A 25,214-nucleotide genomic window follows, 5' to 3' on the forward strand; every position below is an offset into this window, starting at 1 on the left:
AGATTGTCATTAGTAGCGTGCATGCGGGATTCCCTCCCATCTCCAGGCAAAGGCCCGTCCTCCTCCCGAGACATTACAATCTAGACCAGACTTCACTGAGTGTTGTTACAATGGGGCCAACTCCGGGGCAGAACAGGGGTGACGTGACATAAGCGCCCACAGGGCGCCAATCGAATCCGAACAATCGAGTCTACTCGTCCCTATCGGGCTTGCTAAGTTCGACTTTGACACGCAGCTTGTGACTTGTCGTTCACGAACACCTTCCACTCTGCTGTATATAACCTGAAGGTTTGTCTGTGAGCTTCAGGAAATACTGTGACCGATTTCCACTGCCAAGGCCCATTTCAAAGCCCCGTTGCAATAATTCAAAATGAATATGATAGCGGAAGCATCGGCGGAGATGAAGTTGAACCACAGCGTTTCTGACCTCGATGTGCGTAACCTCCAAATGGGATTTTCTTTGTTCTCGGTTGGACTTCACCATCCAGCAGCATGGAACCGCGCTACCCATCTCCACGACACTGTCCACGTGTCCGAGCTCGTCGGGAAACGTGTCCGACATCTTGGCTACCCCGCCACCAAAGGTACGCGAGGCTATCACTAATGCGTGATACTGATACGAATGTTGTGTCCCGTCCTCAGTCAAAGTGCCATCTATTAGGCGGGGCCGATCCACTGATCGTTTCTGCGCCATTAGGGGAACAGTCCTGGCAGTCTATCGAACAGCGTATGTGCCCCGATGTGAGCTACGATATAGAGGTACGCACGTGGCTTCTTTGTGCCCGTCTACAGGTTCACGGTCACTGCTACAGGAATACAAGAATATCAAAGAATATATTCCGGAGTGGGGCCATGAAGACGTCGACGTTCGTCGTTTTCCATTCTTTCTAGTTCCCAGAGACGAGACCGCTGGAGGAAACCGAATTTCACAGGAGATCATGGTGCTATCGCCGAAGCCAAAGACGATAACTCTGGATACCATTCCGGAAGATTCTGAGGTCCATGTATGCGTCGAGAAATTACCACGCAGGGCCTACACTAATCATATTACAGTGCATCACCGCGTCGGACTTCGACCTCATTCGTCCCATGTATAGCAACGTTGGTCGCGAAGACGAGCTCTACCTTGGCAGAAAGAGCGGGGCTTCCAAACTTTACGCCGTGAAGGTTATCAGAAGGTCGTTGATATCAGATTCTTCAGTTTCCGCAGACCACGCACGGGTCGAACAGACGGCACTAAGGCTGCTTACTGAACGCCAAGTACCCTTTATCACCAGGCTCCACTGGAGTTTTCACGATAATGCCGTGTTCTACATGGTCACGGTACGCGTCTTTGTGTGGGCCGCTGTGGGCGCGATGATAATGATAATGATTCTCTGCAGGACTTCTGCCCCGGCGGGTCCCTGCGCGCGTTCGTGCACGGGGGCAAATTCGAGCAGGGGTCCGCGCGATTCTACACCGCCGAGATTGTGAGTGATCGTCCCTGTTGATGACGGGATGCCTACCCTCATCTCGCGATTCCACTAACCAATCGCAAATGGCACTGGCAGGCCGAGGGCATCTCCGCGCTCCATGCCTCTGGAATCGTTCATCGGGAACTTACGCCAGAGAATGTGCTCCTCGATAGAGCGGGCCACGTTGCGCTCTCAGACTTCGGGTCGGCCATGTTCTCATCTGACGCCTATTTGACTGATTCCAGAAGACCCGGACGCGCTGTTGGCGTGCGCGGGTCTGGCCTCTACCATGCACCGGAGGTCATAATGGGATGGACACATGATCGCGCGGTAGATTGGTGGGCTTTTGGGATGTTAGTGTATTTCATGTTGACGGGACAGGTGATATTTCCTTTCACTTTCTTTGGACCTCTTGAACGATGCTGATTTGTCCTCAGCACCCGTTCGTGATCGGAGGAAGCTCGTCTGCTGTTCATCGCTCAATATTGGAAAGTCATATATTGCATGGCGAGTTCTTAGCTTCTGTATCCGATCTACCTGCTCAAGACTTGATATCGAAGGTGCGTGCTGTGAATTGTGTGCGAACTGACACCATAATGTTATTTCATTACTACAGTGCTTAGAACGCAATCCTGCCATGCGCATAACCGAGGACGGTGTGAGGGCGCATGCATACTTCGGTGACGTGTAAGAATTCAGCTATTGGTGTTCATGAGTTATTGACAGCGGCCTCCGCGCTCCCCAGTGACTGGCAGCAAGTGAGAGAGAAGAAAATCCTAGGTCCAAGTACGCAGACTTATGCGTTGTCCCGTACTAACAATTTTCTTCAGTTCCATTCGTGCCGAAGTTTGAAGATAATCTCTACGAGATCAACTCTTTTCCTACAAGTCCTGGTCAAGTTTCTTCGGTGATTCTCTCTCCGGCAGCAAATGGGATCGTTGGAGATGTCTCCTTTACTTGGGGGCTAGATAGCGTTGATACTGCTCAGGAGCAGTATACTCGAATGGCCTCTGACGCTCACGCTTCTGCTGCTGTGCTAGTCGACTCGCTGGAAACGGATGCTGTCTCTCCTTCGGTGAATATCGGAATTGGCACGAAGAGCGAAGAGGAACTTGACACCGGTCTCTCTATCCCTGCTGAGCTTGGTGGTCGCCAGTCTGGAGCGGCGTCTCCACCAATCAGGCGCGGACTTGGTACCCTGCGCAAATACTCGAGCCTCAATTTCGATCTTGACACTCTTGCATCTGCACCTTTTGGCAGTCAGGATGACATTTCGAGGCCATCTCCTCAGCCTTCGAACATCCTGCGTAAATCTCAGTCACAGTTGAACTGCGGATCGCCTCTGTCGCTGCAAGAGACTCCCGACACTTCCCGCTGGCGGAACAAGTTACGCAAGAAGTCGCGCCCCGACATCTCGCTGAACTTCGTGCATACGCCGCAGCCTCCACTGGCGCTCCCTCAGGGCGTCGAGCAGATCGGCAACGGTATCGGATACACTCGCCGCTCTGATCCCTATCATTCACGTCTATCCATCGCCACTCTCACCCCGCGGACGTGCTATGCCCTCTTTTCTGGTGGACGCCTCCCCAGCATGCCTGCCAAGTTCGAGCCGAAGGAGGGCCGAAATGGACAGCGTTCTAACCACGCTGGCGTCGCGGTAATGGAGGGGCCGAACCAGAGCGAAGACCAGATGGACGCGGTCATGCGGGAGATGTACGGCAGTACGTGGAACTTGGGGCTGTCGGCGACAGATCTCTCCTCGGCTGGCGCGGACCCAAGGGCCTATGCGGCGCTCGGTAGGCCGTGCGTTGGCCTGGGGTACGGGGAGACGCCGTTTGGGAGGGCCCATAGTCATGCACGGAACATTGCAATGCGCGAGACCACGCCGACGCCAATGGTTCCTGCTGAACTCAGGTCGCTCAGCCCCGCTAGCACTCTGCGGTTGGTCTCGCCGTCGACCACGCCTCGGATGGATCTTTCCTAGCTCGAGCGTGTTGTCGTCACGGTTCTCACAACAGTTTCTGTTCTCGCCTCGGACCTGTCGTATCTCGCCTCGCTCCCAGGTCTACTTCTTTGATTTCTCCGAGGTCACCGGTCTTCTCGGTGAACCGTCACGAGTCAGTCCTCTTTGGCTGCGATAACGACGATGAGACTCTTTCAGCTTTCTGGTTCGGTGTGGACATATTAGCATACACATAACGTTTTGCGGGCCTCATGCACGTCGCTTGTACATCCTACGCTCTATATACGAATTCGAACCCTTGACTGCCTCTCGCACCACACGGTACATGTAAAGATAGCGTGTCTGAAATACCCTGCCTTTCCTTGGCTGTTCATGCCGTCCTGCTCTGCCCCCTTCCCTCGATCAGACCAATTCTCAGATGAACTCTACGTTGAGCAGCCACACCTTCAAGTTTTCGTTCTACACCCCTGAACTATAACGCCGCTTTCCACCAACGCTGCTTGCCATTGTCCTCAACAATCAACACTCAACGAAGCTGATTGTCTAGGCAACGTGTCGTTTAGACTTCAAAGTTCAGCGCCATCCCCCCGTCTAATTCACTTTCTGGCTTCCTCGGTGTACCTAACCTACGCGGGGAAAGAAGCAGCGTCGCAGAACCGCCCTGCACACGCGCTGTGCCTTGCGTTCCATGCATTACCAAGCAGCCGAGGCTGAGCTTTACGTCGTGAGCAAGAACGGGGTTGATCGTACGTCGTCGCGTCCGGGCAGGCCACTCACTGCTCCTGCGTGTGGCACCGACTGATGTCGGCAATTCGAACAGAACAGGCGCACGTCCTCGAGCGCGGCGCGCAGGAGGTGTACGTGCATTATGTAAATGCGGACAAACGGCTCGACGAGTGGGTGGCCGCAGACGCCGTGCGGCCTGCAGGACTCCACGAGGCGGCGATGGCGGGTGCGAATGGCAGTAGGAGCACGCTCGCCGGGCGCAAGAGGAAGAGAGGGCCCGGCGCCGGGGAGCCTGCTGGTGCTCCTCCGGGGCAGAGCGATAGCCAGAGAGATGCCGGGGCAATTGCAGAGGCAGGGTCGACGCAGCCTGGGACCGCGGACGCACCTGGACCGGAGTCCATCACGGAGGAGGAGTATGACATCGAGCAGCACAAGCAGATTACCGCACGGCGGAACTTCGACAAGGTCGTCTTTGGGCGATGGCAGATCAAGACGTGGTGTGTGCAGCTTCTCTCTTATCCTCATTATCCCCGGGGCACGTTCGTGTGTGCTGACGGGTGTTGCATTGGGTGCAGGTACTTCTCCCCATATCCGCTGACGGAGGCGGAGGCTGATGACCAGGTGCCGACGCCCAGCTCACACGGGCCTGCTTCGGCGGGGAAGATTCCTGGTGTAAGTCGCTCGACGGTTCGAGCGCACGGGCGCACGTCGGACTTACTCGCCGGTGGACTCGGGCGCAGCCATGGCGTCGAGAAGGCGATGCTCTGGGTCTGCGATCGGTGCTTCAAGTACATGGCCGAAGGCCTGTCTTGGGAGCTCCATGTTGTGCGTGCCTTAGTTCACGGCGTGTGTTGTTCATGCTCATCGACGTCAGACGTGTTAGAAAAAGTGTACGAAACGACATCCGCCCGGTCGCAAAGTATACCAGCGCGGCGCGCATATCATCTGGGAGGTGGACGGCGCGAAGGAGAAGGTGCGTAACTACGGTGCATTTGCGGGACTGGCATGCTGAGGTCTATGCCAGCTCTATTGTCAGAACCTATCGCTGTTTGGCAAGCTGTTCATTGATATCAAGACGCTCTTCTTTGATTGTGACAACTGTGAGTCCGATCCATCGCACTCGAGTCGACCCCAGACTTAGCCGTGCCACCAGTCCTGTTCTACATCCTCACAGATGCCGATTCCCAGCGGGATCATGTCCTTGGATTCTTCTCGAAGGTAGCCTTCCATACCATGCACTACGTCTCGCCGGCTGAGGTGACGTTTATTTCCCTCCACAGGAGAAAGTATCGTACGATGACTACAACCTCGCATGCATCGTCGTGCTTCCGCCCTACCAGAAGAAGGGCTACGGGATGCTCTTGATCGAGTTCAGTAAGTCTCAAACGTGCCTAGTCGCCAGCTCCGACTAATCATTCCACCTGTCGAAGGCTACGAGCTCTCACGCCGCGCAGGCAAGGTCGGCACGCCCGAGCGGCCGCTCTCCGACCTCGGTCTGCGGAGCTACCTCACGTACTGGACGTCCACCCTGATCAGGTTCCTCCGGTACGCGCTCCGCCCACTCTCCCCGCGCCTCGCACTGACTGGCCTCCGCTCGCACAGGCGCCTGCTGTCCGTGCTGCCGCCCGAGACGAAGATGGTGACGGTCGGCGGCGTGCCCGACTTCACAGAGGCGCACACGCTCGTCGCGTCCCAGGACGACGACGCGGGCCCGCGCGCGAAGCGGCGGAAGAGCACCAAGGGCTGGGACGGCGAGGAGAGCCCGGCGCACCGCGCGGCGGACGATGGTACGTGCGCGCGCTCCCCCTCCGCCTCCTGCGCCGACGCTGACGCGGACGGGGGCGCAGACGCGGTGTTCGCGGCGCTGCGCACGGTGGAGACGACGCCGAACGCGGACGGGAGCGCGACGGCGCACGTGCTCGCGCGGTGCACGCTCGCGGACGTTGCGCGCGCGACGAACCTGCGCGTCGAGGACGTCGCGTTCGCGCTGAGCGAGTGCGGGCTGCTGGGGCGCCGCACGGGCGGGCCGGAGGACGGTGTTGTGGTCGTCTCGCGGGAGATGGTGGAGGCGGTTGCGCGCGAGCGCGGCGTGAAGAGGATGTGCATGGACCTTGCGCATGTGCTGCTGTGACCGACGGAGAATGCTGTATCTTGTTTTATTTATTCTCAGTTATAGCTGTCTGTTGCAGTCGGCCTCGGTGTACGTTGGCACGGTTTGTATTCCGTATTTATTCTTGTGTCCAATGTCCCATGTAGATGACCGGTCTTTCTACTACTGACCACACATCCGTTGTCGCACCACTGCACCATCGGGGTCTACTGCGCAGCGTCGCAGGCCGTCACGGCAATAAACGATCTCCGTGCCATCTCCAGGCAAGAAACGCATAACTGGCAGGTACGATCCAACACAAACGTGCCGTTCTCAACGGTGAATTCACGATTGCACGGATCATCATCTCAATGTCTCTAGGCACTGCTTCCATTCCCTCAGATACAACGCATACTACAGAACCGGCGCGCGGTCGGATCGGATCCAAGGAAGAGGAGATAAAGTGCGGGCATGACGGCGTATAATTGTGAGAGCATGCAATGCATAGCATAGGATACAGTGGCGCGAAGGTACGTGTGAGATGCAATACGTATAGGGAGGCGGGGCAAGGACGGGACGGGGCGGCGGGAGGGACGAGACGTTTACTCGGGGACGGCGTCCTCGTGCTCGACGGCGATGATCGCCTGCCTCTTCTCGTGAACGCGCACTGCCCGACGCTCGCGCGCCGCCTGGGACATACGTGAGGCGTGCTATTAGGACAGAAAAGCGGGCGCAGACGCACCTTGTTCTTGATACGGCGAGCCTCCATCTGGTCTGAGAGGACTTTTGTGCGGGTCTTCTCCGCCTTCGCCTTGTGGATGAACTCCATGAGCACGCGTTTGTTCTTGAAGACGTTACCCTTCGACTTCTGGTAGAGCGAGTGGTAGCTGCGCACGCGATCAATAATCGGAGCCGGGGAAGGGGAAAAAAAGGACGGGAGACGCACAGGTGCTTGTCGATCTTGCCCGCCTCTCTGTACTTCCTGAGCAGCCTGCGCAGGACGCGCTGTCTCCGCATCCAGAGGACCTTGGTGGGCATGCGGGCCTCGGCGGTACCCTTCCTCTTGCCGGGGCCGGTATGGCGGCCCTTGCGCTTGGCGGCGAGGAGGTCGCGGGTGCGGGCGCGGGAGTGGACGGTGGTGGGCTTGATGATGATGCGGCCGTCCTTGATGAGCCGCTTGACGTGGGTGCGGGAGTTGGCGTTGCCGATCTCGGACTGCTCGTTGGGGTCGAGCCATATTTTGCGTTTGCCGACGCCGGCGACGGACGCTGCGAGGCGCTTTTGGGAGCGAAGGTTCACCATGGCGTCTGCACGCGGGACGCGGTGAGCGTGAGGGGTGTGCTCGACGACGGGGGCGACGGCGAGGACGCTTACCTTGGTCTTGAGGAGGGTCGATGGGAGCGGCGGGGACGCTGTCCTCGGTGTGAGGAGAGCCAGGTGGGATTACGTGATCAGCCACACGGGAATGGCCGAAACCTTAATCTCAGAACTGTACAGGACCGGCAGAAGGCGGAGGGGCGGCGCGCTGCTGTGCCATGATCCGGTGGCTCGATCGCTCTCTCTCAGAGTCTCTTGCTCTCGTCTGCTGCTGGCGTCTCCGCCTTGGGTTAGTCGACTGCCTGTGCGAAGCTGGGAAGGCTCTGTGCCACTCGCGGTGGTGCACCCGAGTGAGTCCGGTGCATGCATGCATCGATGATGGGTGATGCATTGATGGGTCGCTGGTGTGCTTTGCTTGCTCTGCTTTGTTCTGTGTGCTACTTTGGGCTGGCGGCTCAGGTCCGGGACTCTCGCGCTCGGCTACACGGTGGACGATGACATCAACTGACCAAGCGACGATAGAAGGAGGTGCTCAGCGGTGTGGCATGGGAGCTCAGCAGGGCCGCTGGGTGAGGAGGACCGGTGGCGAAAAGAGCGCGTTATCATCCTCGAGACGAGGCCCGCACGTTGGGCGAGCTGTGGACGCGTGTAGGGGGAGTAGTCTACCTATCTAGCTCATGATATCTAGCCTGAATTCTATTCTGCGAGTTCCATCAGTCTCATCACCGCGTGTGCAGGCAAGCCCACAGCCAAAGCTGCAAGCCGAGTCGCGGACGCCCACGGGCGAGCGAGCGCCCGTGCCCCTGCTTACGTAACCCCCTATAAGCCATGCCCTCCTCGCTTTTGTTCCGCTTCCCTCTCTCTTGCAACCCTCATCGTCTGCTCCTCGCCACTGTCGTTCCCGCCGTTCCCAACGGCAACTGCGGGAGGGTTTATCCCAACCGCGCCCTCTCGTTCCTCGCCAGAGCCTCTCTCGCCCCTAGCTGTGCTTCTCCATCTTCGTCATGAATTCTTTATAAACTCTCCCAGTTTCACCCCCACCACCCGTCCAGCACTTCAGTACCCCCCTTATCTCCCTTTCTCACTTAATTTCCGCCCCCATCTCATCATTTACGACCATTTCACATACAACACATCCCCCAATTCCCATGACAGAATCTACAGAAGCCGCCCAGAACGAGGCTGAGGCTCCGGACAGCTCGGACAAACCTCCGCATCCAACAAAACAACAACGAGTGAACGGTACCAAACACAACCGCTCTCCCTCCAAGGCCCACGCCGCCATCGCCGTCGCTGTCGCCGCAGTGCACGACATTGCCACTCTCATGCCCAACGGCCACGTCCCCATCCCCCCGCCAGACTCCCATTCCTTCTTCAAGTCCCCGGGTCACACCCGCCGCAGTCTCGAGGACCTTCACAAGTTGGAGAAGCTCACCCTCGATGCTCCACCCCCGCTCAAGCGCGATTCGTCATCCACCACGGGCTCCATGACGCCCTCGTCAGAGTCCCCGTCCGTCTCCGAGTGCGAAAGCTGGAGCGTCCCTTCTACCCAGCCCCCGAGCAGAGCCCCCAGCATGTCCTCGGGCGTCTCTGGCAACAAGCTCGTTTCGCTACCCAAGCCGACCAAGCCGGCGAAGACCAAGGATCACTCACCGCCGTCGACGGCCCTGTGGATATCTCCGACCCCATCTGGGGGCGAACCGCAGTCTCCGACTACTGCCCGCGCGAAGAGCCCGCCTTCCGTCCACTCCGAGACGGGTGGACAGAAGTTCACCCTCAAGGACCTGCTTGGCGCTCCGAAGCTCGCTAGGAAGTCTTCCGCGCGCTCCACCGGCAGCAGCAGGAAGTCGGACTCGGACAACGAAGGCCGCTCGACGACGGGCAAGAGTACCGCGAGTCTGCTCAGGAAGTACGGGGTCTGCGAAAAGGTCGCCATCGGCAAGGGTGCTACCTCCGTCGTTCGTCTCGCTCACAAGTGGGATCGCAGTGAGGAAAAGCTCTACGCTGTAAAGGTGGGTGTCCAGTCTACGTCTGCAGCTCCTTGTCGGCTCACCGATCTGTCGTAGGAGTTCCGCAAGCGGAGAAAGAACGAGACGGAGAAGGAGTACGTCAAGAAACTCACCGCCGAGTTCTGCATATCGTCGACGTTGCACCATGTCAACATCGTCGAGACCGTGGACCTTGTCCAAGACGAGAATCAGCATTGGTGTGAAGTCATGGAGTTCTGTCCTGGAGGTGACCTCTACGCAGCGATCAAACGTGGGGGCATGTCGCCGAGCGAAGTCGAGTGCTGCTTTAAGCAGATGCTCACCGGAGTCGCGTATCTTCATAGCCAAGGTGTGGCCCATCGTGACATCAAACCCGAGAATCTCTTCTTCGACACGAGGGGCCATCTGAAGGTGTGTCTCACACCCCCATGGTTGTCAAGGCATCTCATTAACCTCGAGTGATGTTCTTAGATTGGCGATTATGGTGCTTCGACTGTCTATCGCCTCCCCTGGGAGTCGACGGTGCACATGTCGACGGGGCTTTGTGGCAGCGAGCCGTACATCGCCCCGGAGCAGTTCCTGGGCAAACGTAAGCAGTGACATTGCCTCTGCTGTGACGTCCCCTGATGCGCTTGCCCGCGCTAGCATATGATGCGCGTCTCGTCGACGTATGGGCTTGCGGTGTGGTCTACTACTGCCTGCACTTCCAGGAGCTCCCCTGGACGGTCGCGCAGCCGACGGACCACCTCTTCGCTGCGTACGCCTCTGCATGCCAGACTGTGAACGGGTGCCCACCGACGATCAATAACCTCTCGCCCCGCGCGTGCCGCCCGGTCATCAGGAAGATGCTCGAGCCCGATCCGAAGCGTCGCGCGCTGATTGACGAGCTGATCGCACACCCGTGGGTGCAGGGCATCGAGGTCTGCCATACCATGGCGCGCCCGACGCACGTCCACGTCAATGCGACGATCATGGCGCAGGCGCAGGTGCAGATCGTACCGTAGCGGCGGAGCCGTATTGTTTGGCGTTCCGAGTTACTCGTGTGAAGAGGTTTTGTGGACGCTGCCCGCCTGCCCCTCTTCTCCGTCATGTTGTGTTCTTGAGCGCCGGTGCCTTGCCGCCGACGTATGCTTTTACGTTTATTCCGCCGGTTGATCATGATGTAGATGTACTATTCACCCTAGTGGACCGCGTCGCGCAGCCAGTCGGCGCGACCGGTCTGTTCAGCAATGACATATGTTTTACGATGCATGTACCGCTGGATACACCATGTAGCTGTACTGTTACATCTTTACTTTTTGTACTCTAATTGAAAATCGAATGTAATTTACGGCTTCGAACGGGCGCTTGTATCTAACAGAGCGGATAGGCGAAACGGAGTTTGTTTGGCCCTGTTGTGCGGCGGCTTTGGATCCTAACAGAGCACAACAACGTCCAGCGCCTGTTCGCTCATCGTTTACCCTCAGCGGCGGCGACCGCTCTGCCGCGAACATGTCCACCAATCTAGACGTAAGCCGGCTCGCATATCTGCCTGAGAGTATATTTTCTGACTGTCTGCAGCGCGCGATCGAGCTCGTGCAGCGTGCGATCGAGGAAGACACGAAACAGAATTATGCCGAGGCGTACAAGCAGTACCAGAACGCGCTCGACTACTTCATGCTCGCTCTCAAATGTGCGTCTACCCTCTCCTTCTGTGTCCGAACGCGGTGCGCTGGGAGTGCTTTTTTGGCTGACGGTGCGCACGGGCAGGGGAGCGGAACGAGAAGTCGAAGCAGCTGATCCGCACCAAGATCAGCGAGTACCTCGCGCGCGCGGAGACGCTCAAGGACCACCTCTCGCAGTCGCAGGAGAAGCGCGCGAAGAAGGCCGTCGGGGTCGGCGGGACCGGCGGCGGCGGCGGCGCTGCGGGCAAGAAGTGAGTGCGTGCGTCCGTGTGTGTGCTGTGCAACCCCCGCTGAACGCAGGTGCGCGCAGGAAGGACGGCGGCGGCGGCGGCGAGGACGACGAGCAGGACCCGGAGGTGAAGAAGCTGCGCGCGGGGCTTGCGGGCGCGATCGTTACGGACAAGCCGAACGTCAAGTGGGACGACGTCGCGGGGCTCGAGGCGGCGAAGGAGTCGCTCAAGGAGGCGGTCATCCTGCCGATCAAGTTCCCGCATCTGTTCACGGGCAAGCGCACGCCCTGGCGCGGGATCTTGCTGTATGGCCCGCCGGGCACGGGCAAGTCGTACCTCGCCAAGGCCGTCGCGACCGAGGCGAAGAGCACGTTCTTCAGCGTCAGCTCGGCCGATCTGGTCAGTAAGTGGCAGGGCGACTCGGAGAGGTGCGTTTCTGCCAGTTCGTTCCTGTGCGGTCGAGGAACGCGTTGATCCCGCTCCGTCCAGATTGGTAAAGCAGCTGTTTGAGATGGCGCGCGAAAACAAGCCGGCGATCATCTTCATTGACGAGGTCGATTCTCTGGCAGGGACTCGAAATGAGTCCGAGTCGGACGGCTCGCGGCGGATCAAGACCGAGTTCCTTGTGCAGATGAATGGCGTAGGCCATGATGATACTGGAGTTTTAGTCCTCGGTGCGACCAACATTCCCTGGCAATTAGACAACGCGATTAAGCGGAGGTGCGTATCAAGCTGTTTGAAAATGTTCTTGACTTCTTCAAGGTGCGCGTGCGTAGATTCGAAAAGAGGATATATATACCCCTTCCCGGCCCAGAGGCACGAAGACGGATGTTCCAAATACATGTCGGCGATACGCCGTGCGAACTCTCACAGAAAGACTACCGCCTACTAGCAGACAGGACAGACGGGTACGCAGCCTGCATTTCCTCTCTCCAGACGGTCTGATGCCCTTTGCGGGTGCGCAGTTACTCCGGCTCCGATATATCCGTCGTCGTGCGCGACGCGCTAATGCAGCCCGTCCGCAAAGTACTGTCGGCGACACACTTCAAACAAATGCCCTCACCAACCGACGCTGCGGCGCTGAAATGGACGCCGTGCTCACCGGGAGACAAGAACGCGGTGGAGAAGTCGTGGACGGACATTGAGAGCGACGAGCTCCTGGAGCCACCACTGCGGCTGGCAGACTTCCTCAAGTCGCTCGATAGCGTGCGGCCGACGGTGACGGCGGAGGACATCAAGAAGCACGACCAGTGGACGCTCGAATCTGGTGGGTCGTGAAGATGAGTGTGCGTGTGTGCGACAATTGACTTTGTGCCTCGTTCCGTATTTTTGCAGGTAATGAGGGCGCGTAATGTACGAGTGCTCTTGTAGTATTGTATTGTTTATGATATCCGTGTACTCTAGATCTGGGACATCGCTGTCGTTCCGTTGAGATCTCTTCTGGATCGGAGATGGGAATTCGATGGGCCGCGACGAACTCGCAGTATTAGAACCCAGCATAGCTACCTGCATCATGCAATACACACTAGTGTATACTGGGAAGGAAAACGAGTCGGTGAAAATGAAATGTGGAAACAGAGAACAGTTCAAAGGCGCGCAGACGACTTTGACCCGCTCGACCACGATGGCGAAGCGCAAACAACAGGCCGCCGACGCCGACTCGGACAGCGACGATGACAGCCACCGCGTATGTTCTTCTGCTCGCTCTTCCTGACAGCCCTCAGACAGCAGCCCTAGTAGAGCCTCGTGGACGTCGACTTCGAGTTCTTCGACCCCAACCCCGACATCGACTACCTCGCACTCAAACGCCTCCTCGTGCAGCTATTCCAGGCCGACGCTGAGTACCTCCAGATCAATGACTTCGCCGACCTCGTCCTCTCCCAGCCCCTTGTGGGCACTACCGTCAAGTGCGACGGCCGTGAGAGCGATCCGTACGCGTTCCTCACCGTACTCAATTTTCACGTACACCAGGTGCGCCCTTATGCTCGCCTCTTTTTGTTCCCCCTAGTCTCACGTACCGGATGGAACACAGAGCCGGCCGTCCATGAGAGCGGTCATCGATTATGCACTCGCCAAGTCCTCCGCCGACCCTGCCTTCCACACCACGTTACAGGGTCTGCTCGGCCCTGCGGGCCTCTCGTCGCAGAACCACGTCGGACTCATATTCTCCGAGCGTCTCATCAATATGCCCGTGGAGATCGTCCCGCACATGTATCGCATGCTCGCCGACGAGATCCAGTGGGCTGTCGACGACGTCAGTCCCTTCCCCTACCTCTTCGTTCCTCAGCGTGACTTACAATCTTGGCGGAATATAGAATGAGCCGTATCGCTTCACCCATCTTCTGTTCGTCTCACGCATATATCGCCTCTCGCAGGAGGAGCAGGAAGAGCGGCAGGGCACCGCACCGCGTAGCAAGCGTCAAAAGCAAGCGCCGACGTCCGCGCCGTCCACGCCTGGGTTGTACCCCTTCCATCCTGAGGACGAATGCATACAAAAAGTGCGTCCATTGCGTTCGTGCTGCGCGTGTCCGTGCGAAATTTACCTGATTTGAAGTTTGCGGTGCACTCGCTGGATTACGCGTTCCCTCATGCACAGCCACGAGAGGACGGGCTCGACCTGGGTGGACGCATGATGCTCGTTCCCGCAAACCGACTACGTGACCTGGTAGCAGCCCTCGCCGATTCCTATCCTTCTCCATCTTGATGCGTGTACCACACACGCACCTGTACCACATATTTGCGATGAGAAAGCATGTACGATCAATTATATGCAAAAATCCGGAAGACCAGTATGTACCTATGGTAAAGCCACGTTGCGCGCCGTTTAGCTGTCCGAGCTAGACGACTACCCCTCCCCGTCACTTCACGACTATCGAGCCCCGATACCCATCTTCAACAATGCGCCGACGACGTCCACCTCGTCCCACCGCGCTGCAACTGCCGCCGCACCGTTTTCCGCACCTGCGACTGCGCTCGCGGCGACTTTCTTCGTTTGAATGTACATGAGAGTGTTGCGAAAGTGGCGCGCAATCATCTCGGGGGTCTGTACACCCTCGATGAGACCGGTGGGCGCGCGTTGTGATGGGTGCACATCCGGCGATGCGATGTTGTCGACGGAGGACGTAATAAGCTCTACGAGGCTGTTCACGAACTTGGGCGTTACCTAACATGGTGCAGTAGATTAATTCTGGGAGCCGGGTGGAACAACAAGACGTCGGACTGACCGCTGTAGCGCCATGGTCGAGATAATATAAGTATTGATCCAGGGTATCACAGTATAGTTGAACAGTAACGATCTCTTCTGTTGCAGAGCTGGCGATGCGCAGTGCCTTTTGCAGACATTCTAATACGCGTTTGCTGTCCTGGTGTGGGTACTATGCAGAGGATCAGGACCACGACTAACTCAGCAGCAGACACTTCATACCGCCTTCACGTTCTCTGCGCTCTCCTCCTTGGATGCAGCCTTCGCAGGCTCCTTGGCAGGAAGTTCCTCGTCGGGCGGGGGCTCCTGCCACCAGAGATGGCTTGCGAGGTTCACCGCCGTCGCCTGGTGAGGCTTCTTGAGCAGCTTCGCGCCGTGTAGCGCGGCCTTGGTGATGAGCGTGTCGTAGTTATCTACGCCGAAGACGCGCGCGCCCTGCAACGTTCCGATAATGAGCGTGATCGCCTGCAGCTGCGCGCGGCTCTCCGATATGCTCTCCTCGTATACCGTGAACGCCTGCACGTACAAGTCGTACGCGAGATCTTCGAACCCGCACTCGTCGGCGATCTGCGCGGCCAGCAGGAAGAGCCGCAACGCGAGCGACGGCGCCTCGACTTGCGTCGCGAGGATGGAGATCAGCTGGCGCACGAACTTGAGGATCGTCGAAACCTTGTTCTGCCAGTCGTCCTCCTGCGCGGTGTGTGAGTGAGAGGTCGCGGTGTGAGGGTGAGATTACGTACCAGGTGTTCTCGGTTCTTGTACCGTCGACATAGCTTGATGGATGAGGTGATGAGAGCAGGGTACGTGAACCGCATCCTCTCCCCACCTGTCTCGAAATGCCGACGCGCCGTTTGTAGAAGCTGTTCAGACGATAGAATCAGCTAAACATACGCAACGACGTACTGCTCACGCACCTCGAACTGTACGTCTAGCGACTCCGCACGGAACAGATGCACCATGCGCGCGACCCAACCCTGCTCCTCCGCCAGGTCCTCTCTTTCGTGGTGATATGGCCCCCGCCTTGGGTCCTTAACCGTCTGGCTGCTCAAAGTCGCGTCCGCCTGGTCCCGGATCAGTACATGGCACAGCTCGAGTATGCCATTGACATCTTCCGGCGTTTCAATGACCGTCTCGTTCTTGAGCACCGAGGATATGAGAGCGTGTGCTAGCGACCGGCGCGTGGCGAAGGGCTGCTGTGTGAGCAGTGGCGAGTATTGTTGTAGAGCGAGTAGCGTCAGCACGGACTGGTACGAGTTGATCGGCGCGACAAGCAGCGCGGCGAGGTTGTTAGTCGTTGGTTGAGAGTGCAGGTCCGGGCTGCGACGCTACCGTTACAACATATCGAGCTCGAGAATAGCTGTGCGCACCTGTCCGTAAACTCCTTGATCTTATCGTGGGCGAAACCGAAGATCTGGTCGACATACTCCAGCCTGTCGGGGTAACAGCTTAAGGATAAGTTAGTGAGAGAGACCAGGAGCGCAGTGATGTCTTGTATCGACAGGTCTGGTCGGGCCTTGCAAAGAGAGTCAACCCTGTGCCGCGATGAGAGCGATGCGACCAACCTTGATAAGCTCTACGACCTGCTGCCAGAATACCTCAAACAGCTTTACATCCTCCGGCACCCCTCGGAACTTGCGCACTTGCGGTCGCACTTCCTTCTCCCGCTCCTTCTCCTTGCCCTTGGATGTCTCCTCCAGCGCAGTCTCTTCCGTCGCGCCATCCACCGAAGGCGCCGCTGTAAATTCCTTCTCCACCGCGTCCACGACGGGGCTGTCCGGCACCGAGCCCCATTGCTCACTGCCGGCCGTCGCGGAGTCGGCCGTGGGCGAAGTGACGCCATGCCCGTTCTGCCGTAACCGCGCCTTCTGTGTCTTCACCTTTTCCGCGAGCCGCCGCGCCGCCGCTTCCTCCTGTCGCTTCGTCTCCTCAGGGTCTTCGTTCTCCGCCTCGCGCGCCGCATACGCAGCGAGGCGGTCGATGAGCGCGATGACGATCTGCTTGATGTTCACCTTCGGGTGCAGTTGCGCGGTGGCGGAGAGGAACTGGCCGAGCGTGTGCAGATGGAACTCATCTGTGAACACCTGCACGAAGAGAAAATTCAGACGGCTCGTGCATATCGGTGCCGAAGCGCATACCTGGATCACCACTTCCATCAGGTACTCCTGCGCGATGACGTCCTTGCAGCTCACCACCTGCTGCAGGATACTCGGCAGGATGTCGTTCTGGTACATGTCCAGGTCCACCCCGTCCAGCTGGCTGAGCCGGACAAGGTTCGTGCCGACGAGAATCCGCAGCTCCTTCCGCTCCATCTCGCGCTTCTCGCGGTCGCGCGAGTGCCCCTGGTGCTGCAGCCGCACCCAGAGCTTGTTCATCTCGACGAAGTTCGTCAGTACGAAGCTGATCGAGTCCTGCAGGTTTCCACATGGCCTGGACAGACACGCCTGAGCACCGAACTCACGACTAAACAGTGTAGCGAAACGCACCCTGGGTCATTCCCAACCGGCAGGTGATCCCTCGTCTGACCGCTCAGATAGTGCCGCAGAAATAATCCCCTGATGGGATGCAACACTCCGCGGGACATCTCCATCATATCCTTCATAATTTCCTTGACGGGGGCTTCTGGGATGGACATATAGACAGAACCGACGGTGATCATGAGATAGAGGCGGGGAACGATGTTTCCCGCGTATTGTACAAGCTCGTAGAGGTCTGCCAGGTGGTGACGGCCCTGGACGTGCGCATCGTATAGATAGTTGGATAAATGACGGAGCGCATCGAATACAGCCATATCTGCAGGGGTCTGAGCGTCATGAGCGGAGAGTAACGTCGCGTGTGCGTACACAGTTCGTAGTATTGTTTGGGCGAGAGGGAGGACGTCCGAAGTTCGGCGAGCATGAGACTGGCACTCTTCAGAGCATCCATAAGCTGGTCCAGCTCCTGGAAACCGACGAGATATTAGAATAAGAGGCGAATACGAATGACGGACGGACCAGATGCCTCTTCATCTGCTGGACCTGTATCTTGACGGTGCTGAGCGACTCACTCAGCAACTTCCCCTCCTCCACCATCGGTACTGTTCCTGCTGATACGGGCGAGGTAGCCATGGAATATTTTGGATACGAGGACCAGGCGGCTTGCCGCTGAGCAGGACACGGTGACTTCCTCGTCAATCTCCTAGCGGGTACGCGTACATTTCAAGCTCCGCGGTGAGTGCAATAGCGTCTGCGCTTTGCGCAAGATTGGTAAATCTCCAGCACGTATCTTCAACTTCCCCATTTTTCAATATGAACGGAATGTCCTTTCATTGCCACCAAGATGACCGTGGGTGCGATACAATTACAGCGAGCAGAACAGGCTCATCTTGGATCGGTCGACGTGTCGCGTGTTCAGACTCCGACACGCGCGTGGTAACTCCGACCTTCATGTAAGGTGCATCTCCCAAATAAAGAACTTTTTATATTGACCTAGGTCCATATGTAGTTCCTTGAATGTCCTCCTGCGTCCGGCATGTCTTCATAGTCTGAGCACGCCCATCATTCTCCTCCCGGCGTCGCGAATAATAACGACGAGTTCGCGAACTCCGTGTGTGAAATCATGAATTGCTGCGAGCCGAGTAACAAGGCTGAACAGACAATTCGACAGTTTGAGGCCTGCTATCCCAATGCAGTCATTCTCGAACGTATCTTCGCATACCGTTTTAACCGCAATGCTTCAGAGCTCCCTTACCTATAGTGGGGAGCAATAAACTGCATGCGCCATCATCACCGCCTGGGACACCCAGGCAGCTGCTGCGGACAGAGAAAAAAGTCTGATCTCGCTTGCCCATGACTGGTTGTTCTACTCAAGTTCTACTTCATATGGCCTAGTAAGCATCGCATTTCTTCCCAATGTCATTTGAATATTCTCAGAAACTACGCGGCTCTCTCCGACGAGCAAATGCAAAATATTGTGGCATCGACTGACACTTCGGAAAATAGCATGACCACCACTGTGGAGATGCACAAGTCATTCGACAATTTACTTTGCTGCCTCATTGCTACCGTGCGTGTCATATCATTATTCTCTTGTGTGTTTACCAGTGATAAACGGCCCGTTCAAGGAGGAGTGACACAGGTACGATGTACATTGGTTCACCAAGCGGGCCTCACCTCTGGACGGCTTCCGAGAAATCAAGTTCATCAATTATGCTCCACATGACACGAAACTTTTGAACCCCAAGTATATTGCTATTCACGCGGCAGTTGCCCATGTTCTACATCTGAGTGGCGCCGTAGAAATCCTGGACTCTGCCATGGAGAAATTCTTCAAAGGTAGTGTGGCCGTGCCGGCTGGTAAGCTCGATGGCGAAGGAGACATGCAGTTGTGGATTTGCCTGATGAACTTGGCGGATGACAACGTGCGTCAGCTATTCCATCCAGGCTAGAAGACAGCAACTCTCACCTCAATAGTCAGCTCTGAAAGTGCTCAGAGCAATGATGGGACCTTGGGAAGCCTGTCTCCGCTAGAAGCAACATCATGTAGCATTTCTCCACATTGTCATAGCACAGACTCTTCACTTTCTGGTGTCGGTTGCTGATCGTGACCCATTGTGTTATTTGCATGCTGTGGCCGGCTAGGACATCTCATCCACTGCCACCGGTAAGCTCTCCTTGGCGTTTTGATTATCATGATCATTCACCAGAGTCGTGTGTACAGTTGCTATATAAAATTGTCGATAGTGTCACCGCATTGGTGGAATACCTCGACCCGGGAGTCAGCCACGCTGAGGAAGTAGCCGGTGAAATCCTCCGCGCCGTAGGTAACTTCGATGGCACCTTCTCGGACGTGTCTGCACAAGCTTGTCATGTATGAGGTAGATGCTGGACAGGATAACGGTGCACTACAACGCGGTGAGGATGTCGAGGAATTCGGCGCCATCCGCGAGTTATGCAGCACATTGACACTGCGTATGCTTCGCTGTCGAACGTTAACCGTTACACTGCGTAGCTAACCTCTCGAGGCAAATTCTCCGCGGCAGATATTGCCTGTGTCGGGCGGCTGAACGCGAAAATTCTCACCCCCTTCTGAACTGGAGTGCGGAGTGCATTTATAATTTTTGGCTTGGGATATCGTTATCGACGGCGGGAGCTTGGAGGTAAGTAGAGACGTTCAAGACCAATTCAAGGAGCCTGCGCAGACGGGCCGCAATGTTCCGCTGTGATAACACTGCTACATCCGGCAAGCATGAAGGTACGTATTATGTTTACAACCACCGCTGCGCGCAGTCATCTCTGCTTCATCCCAACAGAAATGCGTCCATTTATACTTCTAGACTTCGAGCCTAGTTGATCGCCTAGTGCTTAGCTGTGATCACACGAAGGAGCATACACGGCAATACAAAATTCAGGCCAACGGATCGGCAACCGCTGGCCCTGAAATATCATGCATTCGAGGATAGCTGCACCATGAACAGTACAAAACCTCTTCCCCCCTTCGTCAGCAGCTTATTAGGCATGAATAACCGGGAAAGCAGTTCTGTCACCGTGAGTATCATTGACTATTTTTCACTGTTAGGACCTCTTGTGACGCTCCATTGGAGTTTCTTTGGAGTCTGGGCAAGTGTTTGACGTCGTTGGAGGTAATTAAAAATCATAAAAGTGTATGCGTCAATTGCAGACTTCGTGTGTGCACTACCTCAGTTGTGGAACCTCAGACTCTCTAACCTGTCTTCGAGCACATCTTTCGCGGTTATCATTCGTCCCTTGCAAATCCCACAGGTCGTCAAACTTCTACTGCATCCTTTCAGCGATGCTCGGCTGCTGGTGACCAACATCGATTGGCTGGCCGGATTAAAACCAAATTTACAGACATTGAAGTCGGGCCTTCAGTAGACCGCACACGCGGGCTAGCTACAGGCCGTCGGAATTCATCTAAGACAGTTAGTGTTACATGCGGACGAATTTGACACTGCTTTCAAGTGTGAGTTCGGTGCACTACCTCACCCTGGTGACCTGGTAATTTATGCCGGCAGCAGTCGAGCGGTTGAAACTGCACGAATGCACGAGACTAGCTACGAGAGTTCGATTTCACTATGTTCAGAATCTCGTGAAGATATTTTGCGCAGGGTTTCGGGAGCTAATCTACCTCACAATAACCACGCAGTCCCCGAGTGACTTGCACGACATGGAGAGCGGGACTCATAAGGACGTCCGAGTGTCAGCGAGTCTCTACTATGGTGCCGAGCTGGTGGCATTCATTGTCGAGTGGCGGTACGACAGCGTGTCATGTGCATAAGATGGAGATCAAGAGGAAGAAGGCATTTTTTGAGAGATTGTACGGATTGTTGGGTTGCGGGCAAACGAAAACGAATTGCTTCTGCGTAAATTCTCAACACTGGGAGTCTGTTTGAATTTGGAAGGGAACACTTGAGAATGCATTCCGTTTTTTTGAGTAGTGCCAGAGCGCCGGCAGGATCACTCGGTGAGAACCACCAATTGAGACGGATGCCATGCCTACTCCGTTCGACGCCCGCCCAGCGTTCTCTCGGTGCCCCTGTTCAGCGTCAATACTAAAGTTCATTCAGTCAAGAAGTCAAATGCATGTGCGTCACCCGGGAGAGCACATTGGATATCACTATCACTGATCTTTGTATCTCAAACTGCCGAGGCGAAAACTTTAGTAATGGTGACAGCATGCGGTGAGTTGCAAGAAGACCTACCCCACTCGATATCCGATGGCCCCCTCACGACTTCCCGAGCTTGCCCCTAAGTTTCCTGAGAACCTCCATCTGCACGGGCTCCTCGACATAGTTTTCATTCATCCACTCGGACTCCGTAGGATTGTCGCCTTCCGTGGCGGCTAACTGCAGAGCTGTCACACCAGTGCCCGTCCTGCCGTGGCCAAAGCCGCAGTGGACAAGTGTGGAGTGCTGCTTCGGGTCGGTGAAAAAAGTGATCGCGCTCTCCAGCTGTGCGAGGGTAGGGGCGGCATAGTCTTCGAGGGAGAAATGAAGATAACTAATCTTCGCGTCTGCCAACAGCTTCTTCTCGTCGTCCCGGTAGGAGAATTCGTTGAAGCTGATAATGCTATCAATCCCTTGATCCGTGAGGAACTTCACGGCGGGAGCCGTAAGTCTCTGACTTCGGTCGCCCTCTCTGATGTTGTAGTTTGGGGCAGAAGAGCGAAATAACTGGTGCCCGGATGCGACGTACTTGGAGACTTTCTTCCATTGGTACCATTCGCCACTCATGGTGGCTGTAAGACGCATGAAGTACGTATGTCAGTCAGGGCTGTCGAGAATACGTCCGAACGAACAACTCACTAAAGCGGGAGAAGATAAACCTTGGCTACAGAGAGAAGCCAAAGGGTGCTTTATATAAGGTCTGTGATCCTGAAACAACGGCAGTAATTATCGCGATCGCGATGGAGATGAGTCACGGTGGAGGCGCAATTCCCGATGGGTGCCTGAAATCATGCTCATCATCACCGATTAGTGCATACAGATGAGGGAATATATGGCGAGTTTTCGAAGGAAGCTGCTGTATGGAAAACACATGGAAGAAAACGGCCGAAAAATACCACAGAAAGAATTGGGGTGTAATCGGAAAGTTCGCTTTTGTGGAAATTGACGCCTGAGCATAGAGTGTAGTCGCCGGTTTAGACAGCTCCAGTATTGACTAGTTTCTCGAATCGAGACACTGGTGAGAACCCCGGACAGGGACCAGCCTCTCACACCGTCCATTTCTTCGGTGAAAAACGAAAGCATCTCTGATTTAGTTCGACGTATAACCATCAGTCCAAATGTGAGTGTAAACAGTGTTATTCCGAACGACAACGTACGACAAGGCGGGCGGGAAAGGATGCAAGACGGGCGAAAAGCACTTCCACGAATTGCAGGCATCGCATTTTGAAGGCGCGATAGCGAAATGACTATACTCGAGCAGAGGCTAACTCAAACCGTCATGCCACGTAACAATCCACAAGTAAGAAAGCAAGTCTTTGAATCGGTAAACAGCACGTAAGGCGGAGCGCGGCAGACCCGCTACGTCATACTCAACACTCACCTTTCGCCTTCACCGTACACATAAATGATGCAAGCGTATCCACCTCACGCACGGCGTGCTCTCGGAAATGGCGCTGCGCGATGCCCGCAAGAAGCCCATGCACGTCGCTCACGTCCACCATCATGGGCATGACCGCCGGCCCCCGCTCGTCCTCGACCAGGCGGAAACTCCGTCTTCGATTCGTTGGTTCGCGACAGGAAAGGACGGCCCTGGAATTGCTGTGGAGGCGTGCCGACGTCCGTGCCGGCGAAGCCGGAGGAGCGAGGATGGCGGTGGTGGGTCTTCCGTGCCGAGCGGCGACGAGTCAATCTCTGGAACAAGGTCGTACTGTTCGAGATATCTGTACAGTGTAGCGGTAGGTAGTGTTATGAAGTTGATCTCGGTGTGAGATATATCAGTATGAGAGCGCATTATCAACGATCAGGCCTCAGGCGTATAGCAGAGCGTATTTCTTCATCAAGTATGTACAAGAAGAACTCACCAAAGGTATCCTTGCATCTGCATCCATCCTCCTCGCAGCCGCACCACTGCTTGCGACAGGCTCAACCCTGGTGAGCTCGTTGGTGGTGCCATGTGAACCGGTGCTTAGCACTTAATGTTGCAAGGTCCAGTCGGACTTGACCAAGGTCGACGCCACTGAGGCCCGGGCCGGACCGAGACACGAGGTAAAATTACCTGTTCGAGGAATTGTGGCTGAAAACGGCCCGTCACTGCACTCGATACAGTAACTTACTATGTTTCCTGAAGTGATGGAATGCTTCATCGCATGTACGCCTCCGTTGTATCTACAGTATTCGTGGCTTTAAGTTGCTTCTCTCCTGCAGGAAAATCCTTTTACGTCGGATAGAGTCCGCAACCCAATATTCCACTGCAGATGATTTGCCGCGATGACAATCTCTGCGAGTCTCATGAGACGAGAAATATCAGACGTTGTATGATAGACAGACTCGACTACGAAGACAACTAATGTATGTGTAAGACAATACATCAGCAAGATTCGGCGCACGTTGGTTTCCCCACCGCGCTGGTCGCGAGCGTCGGCGGGTACTTATCCCGAGGGCCACGAAAAGGCCTGCGCCAGGACCGACGAGCGAAATCGCACGCCGACCCGTACCTCGGGGACGCACCTTGTATATTTGTCCTGCCCACCACATCTTATTGTCGGTGTTGCTGTCATGGCCTTCGCTGGTCTTGGCCCACCACCCGCCCCAGCGCCTTCAAGAGTTGTCGATCTTCAGTCCTGGCCCACCACCCGCCCCAATCACCCACAAATCGTCAGTCATCTTGCCCGCCCGCCCGCCTCTTCAGTTGGTCTTAGCCACCACCCGCCCCGACCGCCTGAAAAAAATGTGTCAGTCGTCGTTATCTTGCCCACCCGCCCGCCACATTGTCTTCAGTTGGTCTTGCCCTCCACCCGCCCCAACCGCCCGCAAAATTCGGTCAGTCGTCGTTACCTTGTCCGTCCGCCCGCCACATTGTTTCAGTTGGTCTTGCCCACCACCCGCCCCAACCGCCTGCTAAAGTGCATCACTCGTCATTAATCTTGCCCACCCACCCGCAGCCTTCGGTTGGTCTTGCCCGCTATCCGCCCCAACCACCTGCATATGTCCATCAGTCTGCGTTACCTTGCCCGCCCGCCCGCCACATTGTCTTCAGCTGGTCTTGCCCGCCACCCGTCCCAACTGCCTGCTAATGTACATCGGTCGTCGTTAATCTTACCCGCCCACCCGCCACACTGTCTTCGGTTGGTCTTGCCCACCACCCGCCCCAACCACCTGCATATGTCCATCAGTCTCCGTTACCTTGCCCGCCCGCCCACCACGTTATCTTCAGTTGGTCTTGCCCGCCACCCGCCCCAACCGCCTGCTAATGTGCATCAGTCGTCGTTAATCTTGCCCACCCACCCGCCGTCTTCAGTTGGTTTTGCCCGCCACCCGCCCCAACCGCCTGCTAAAGTCCGTTGTTAATCTTGCCCGCCCACCCGCCACATTTTCTTCGGTTGGTCTTGGCCACCACCCGCCCCAACCGCCTGCAAATATTAGTAGTCTTACCCGCCCACCCGCCGTCTTCAGTTGGTCTTGGCCACCACCCTCCCCAACCACCGGCGAATGTTGTCAGTCGTCGTTAATCTTGCCCACCCACCCTTCCGCTTGTGTTCAGTCGGTCTTGCCTCCACCCGTCTTCCTCCTAGTAGTCTTCAGTTGGTCTTGGCCACCCTCCCGCCACAGCCGTCTTCAAGTGTCGCCAGTCTTCGTCGGTCTTGCCCACCCACCCGCCTGAATTCTTGTTGACGTTGCTGTTGTTGATCTGTCATTCCTTACTTGTTTTATTCTTGCGCTTGACGTGTCTTGCTATAGTGGCTGGCGGTGTCGACGAGTCAGCATGCGGAGCGGACACGACCGTGGCCACAACGACAAACGCACCTCTTGCGTGGCCATCCGTGCTTAGCACACCTGCGGGCTGAAGACATTGAAATACAGTGGTGGTAGAGGTAATGCACAAGAGTAAATGACCGAGGAAAGACAGAATAGGTGAGTGA

The 25,214-nt window shown here is 56.3% G+C and overlaps 9 protein-coding genes across 9 annotated transcripts; 6 read left to right on the forward strand and 3 right to left on the reverse strand.

Annotated features, from left to right (window-relative positions):
* Nucleotides 1-370: 370 nt before the first annotated feature.
* SCP_0115180 (predicted protein) lies at nt 371-3,438 on the forward strand (the record flags this gene model as incomplete). The annotated part of the gene is made up of 11 exons (XM_027753741.1): nt 371-433; nt 492-584; nt 643-759; nt 813-1,004; nt 1,054-1,323; nt 1,383-1,469; nt 1,551-1,835; nt 1,892-2,014; nt 2,071-2,141; nt 2,200-2,240; nt 2,285-3,438. 11 exons carry the CDS (start codon nt 371-373, stop codon nt 3,436-3,438), a joined length of 2,496 nt encoding a protein of 831 aa, XP_027609542.1.
* Nucleotides 3,439-4,105: 667 nt separating this feature from the next.
* Nucleotides 4,106-6,274, forward strand: SCP_0115190 (Histone acetyltransferase ESA1; the record flags this gene model as incomplete). The annotated part of the gene is made up of 10 exons (XM_027753742.1): nt 4,106-4,163; nt 4,238-4,640; nt 4,719-4,968; nt 5,027-5,116; nt 5,168-5,243; nt 5,297-5,361; nt 5,424-5,517; nt 5,574-5,688; nt 5,746-5,930; nt 5,991-6,274. 10 exons carry the CDS (start codon nt 4,106-4,108, stop codon nt 6,272-6,274), a joined length of 1,620 nt encoding a protein of 539 aa, XP_027609543.1.
* A 560-nt stretch (nt 6,275-6,834) lies between these two features.
* On the reverse strand, nt 6,835-7,534 carry SCP_0115200 (60S ribosomal protein L19-B; the record flags this gene model as incomplete). Its single annotated transcript, XM_027753743.1, has 3 exons — nt 6,835-6,921; nt 6,975-7,119; nt 7,179-7,534. The coding sequence occupies 3 exons, from the start codon at nt 7,532-7,534 to the stop codon at nt 6,835-6,837; spliced, it is 588 nt and encodes a 195-aa protein (XP_027609544.1).
* Nucleotides 7,535-8,697: 1,163 nt separating this feature from the next.
* SCP_0115210 (Pkinase-domain-containing protein) lies at nt 8,698-10,541 on the forward strand (the record flags this gene model as incomplete). Its single annotated transcript, XM_027753744.1, has 4 exons — nt 8,698-9,561; nt 9,616-9,948; nt 10,009-10,126; nt 10,183-10,541. The coding sequence occupies 4 exons, from the start codon at nt 8,698-8,700 to the stop codon at nt 10,539-10,541; spliced, it is 1,674 nt and encodes a 557-aa protein (XP_027609545.1).
* Nucleotides 10,542-11,028: 487 nt separating this feature from the next.
* On the forward strand, nt 11,029-12,783 carry SCP_0115220 (Vacuolar protein sorting-associated protein; the record flags this gene model as incomplete). Its single annotated transcript, XM_027753745.1, has 8 exons — nt 11,029-11,046; nt 11,098-11,209; nt 11,287-11,452; nt 11,512-11,859; nt 11,921-12,151; nt 12,208-12,339; nt 12,397-12,698; nt 12,767-12,783. 8 exons carry the CDS (start codon nt 11,029-11,031, stop codon nt 12,781-12,783), a joined length of 1,326 nt encoding a protein of 441 aa, XP_027609546.1.
* Nucleotides 12,784-13,055: 272 nt separating this feature from the next.
* On the forward strand, nt 13,056-14,135 carry SCP_0115230 (Protein bcp1; the record flags this gene model as incomplete). The annotated part of the gene is made up of 5 exons (XM_027753746.1): nt 13,056-13,118; nt 13,172-13,402; nt 13,464-13,685; nt 13,747-13,929; nt 13,986-14,135. 5 exons carry the CDS (start codon nt 13,056-13,058, stop codon nt 14,133-14,135), a joined length of 849 nt encoding a protein of 282 aa, XP_027609547.1.
* A 165-nt stretch (nt 14,136-14,300) lies between these two features.
* Nucleotides 14,301-17,737, reverse strand: SCP_0115240 (Vacuolar protein sorting-associated protein; the record flags this gene model as incomplete). Its single annotated transcript, XM_027753747.1, has 11 exons — nt 14,301-14,594; nt 14,656-14,805; nt 14,856-15,323; nt 15,374-15,493; nt 15,548-15,950; nt 16,001-16,146; nt 16,196-16,714; nt 16,769-17,060; nt 17,117-17,423; nt 17,474-17,570; nt 17,624-17,737. 11 exons carry the CDS (start codon nt 17,735-17,737, stop codon nt 14,301-14,303), a joined length of 2,910 nt encoding a protein of 969 aa, XP_027609548.1.
* A 3,617-nt stretch (nt 17,738-21,354) lies between these two features.
* SCP_0115250 (hypothetical protein) lies at nt 21,355-22,805 on the reverse strand (the record flags this gene model as incomplete). The annotated part of the gene is made up of 2 exons (XM_027753748.1): nt 21,355-21,866; nt 22,676-22,805. 2 exons carry the CDS (start codon nt 22,803-22,805, stop codon nt 21,355-21,357), a joined length of 642 nt encoding a protein of 213 aa, XP_027609549.1.
* Nucleotides 22,806-23,850: 1,045 nt separating this feature from the next.
* On the forward strand, nt 23,851-25,139 carry SCP_0115260 (hypothetical protein; the record flags this gene model as incomplete). The annotated part of the gene is made up of 2 exons (XM_027753749.1): nt 23,851-23,953; nt 25,033-25,139. The coding sequence occupies 2 exons, from the start codon at nt 23,851-23,853 to the stop codon at nt 25,137-25,139; spliced, it is 210 nt and encodes a 69-aa protein (XP_027609550.1).
* Nucleotides 25,140-25,214: the final 75 nt, after the last annotated feature.

The sequence above is a fragment of the Sparassis crispa genome (assembly GCF_003851025.1).
Source record: "Sparassis crispa DNA, contig_000000F, whole genome shotgun sequence".
Classification (NCBI taxonomy): domain Eukaryota; kingdom Fungi; phylum Basidiomycota; class Agaricomycetes; order Polyporales; family Sparassidaceae; genus Sparassis; species Sparassis crispa.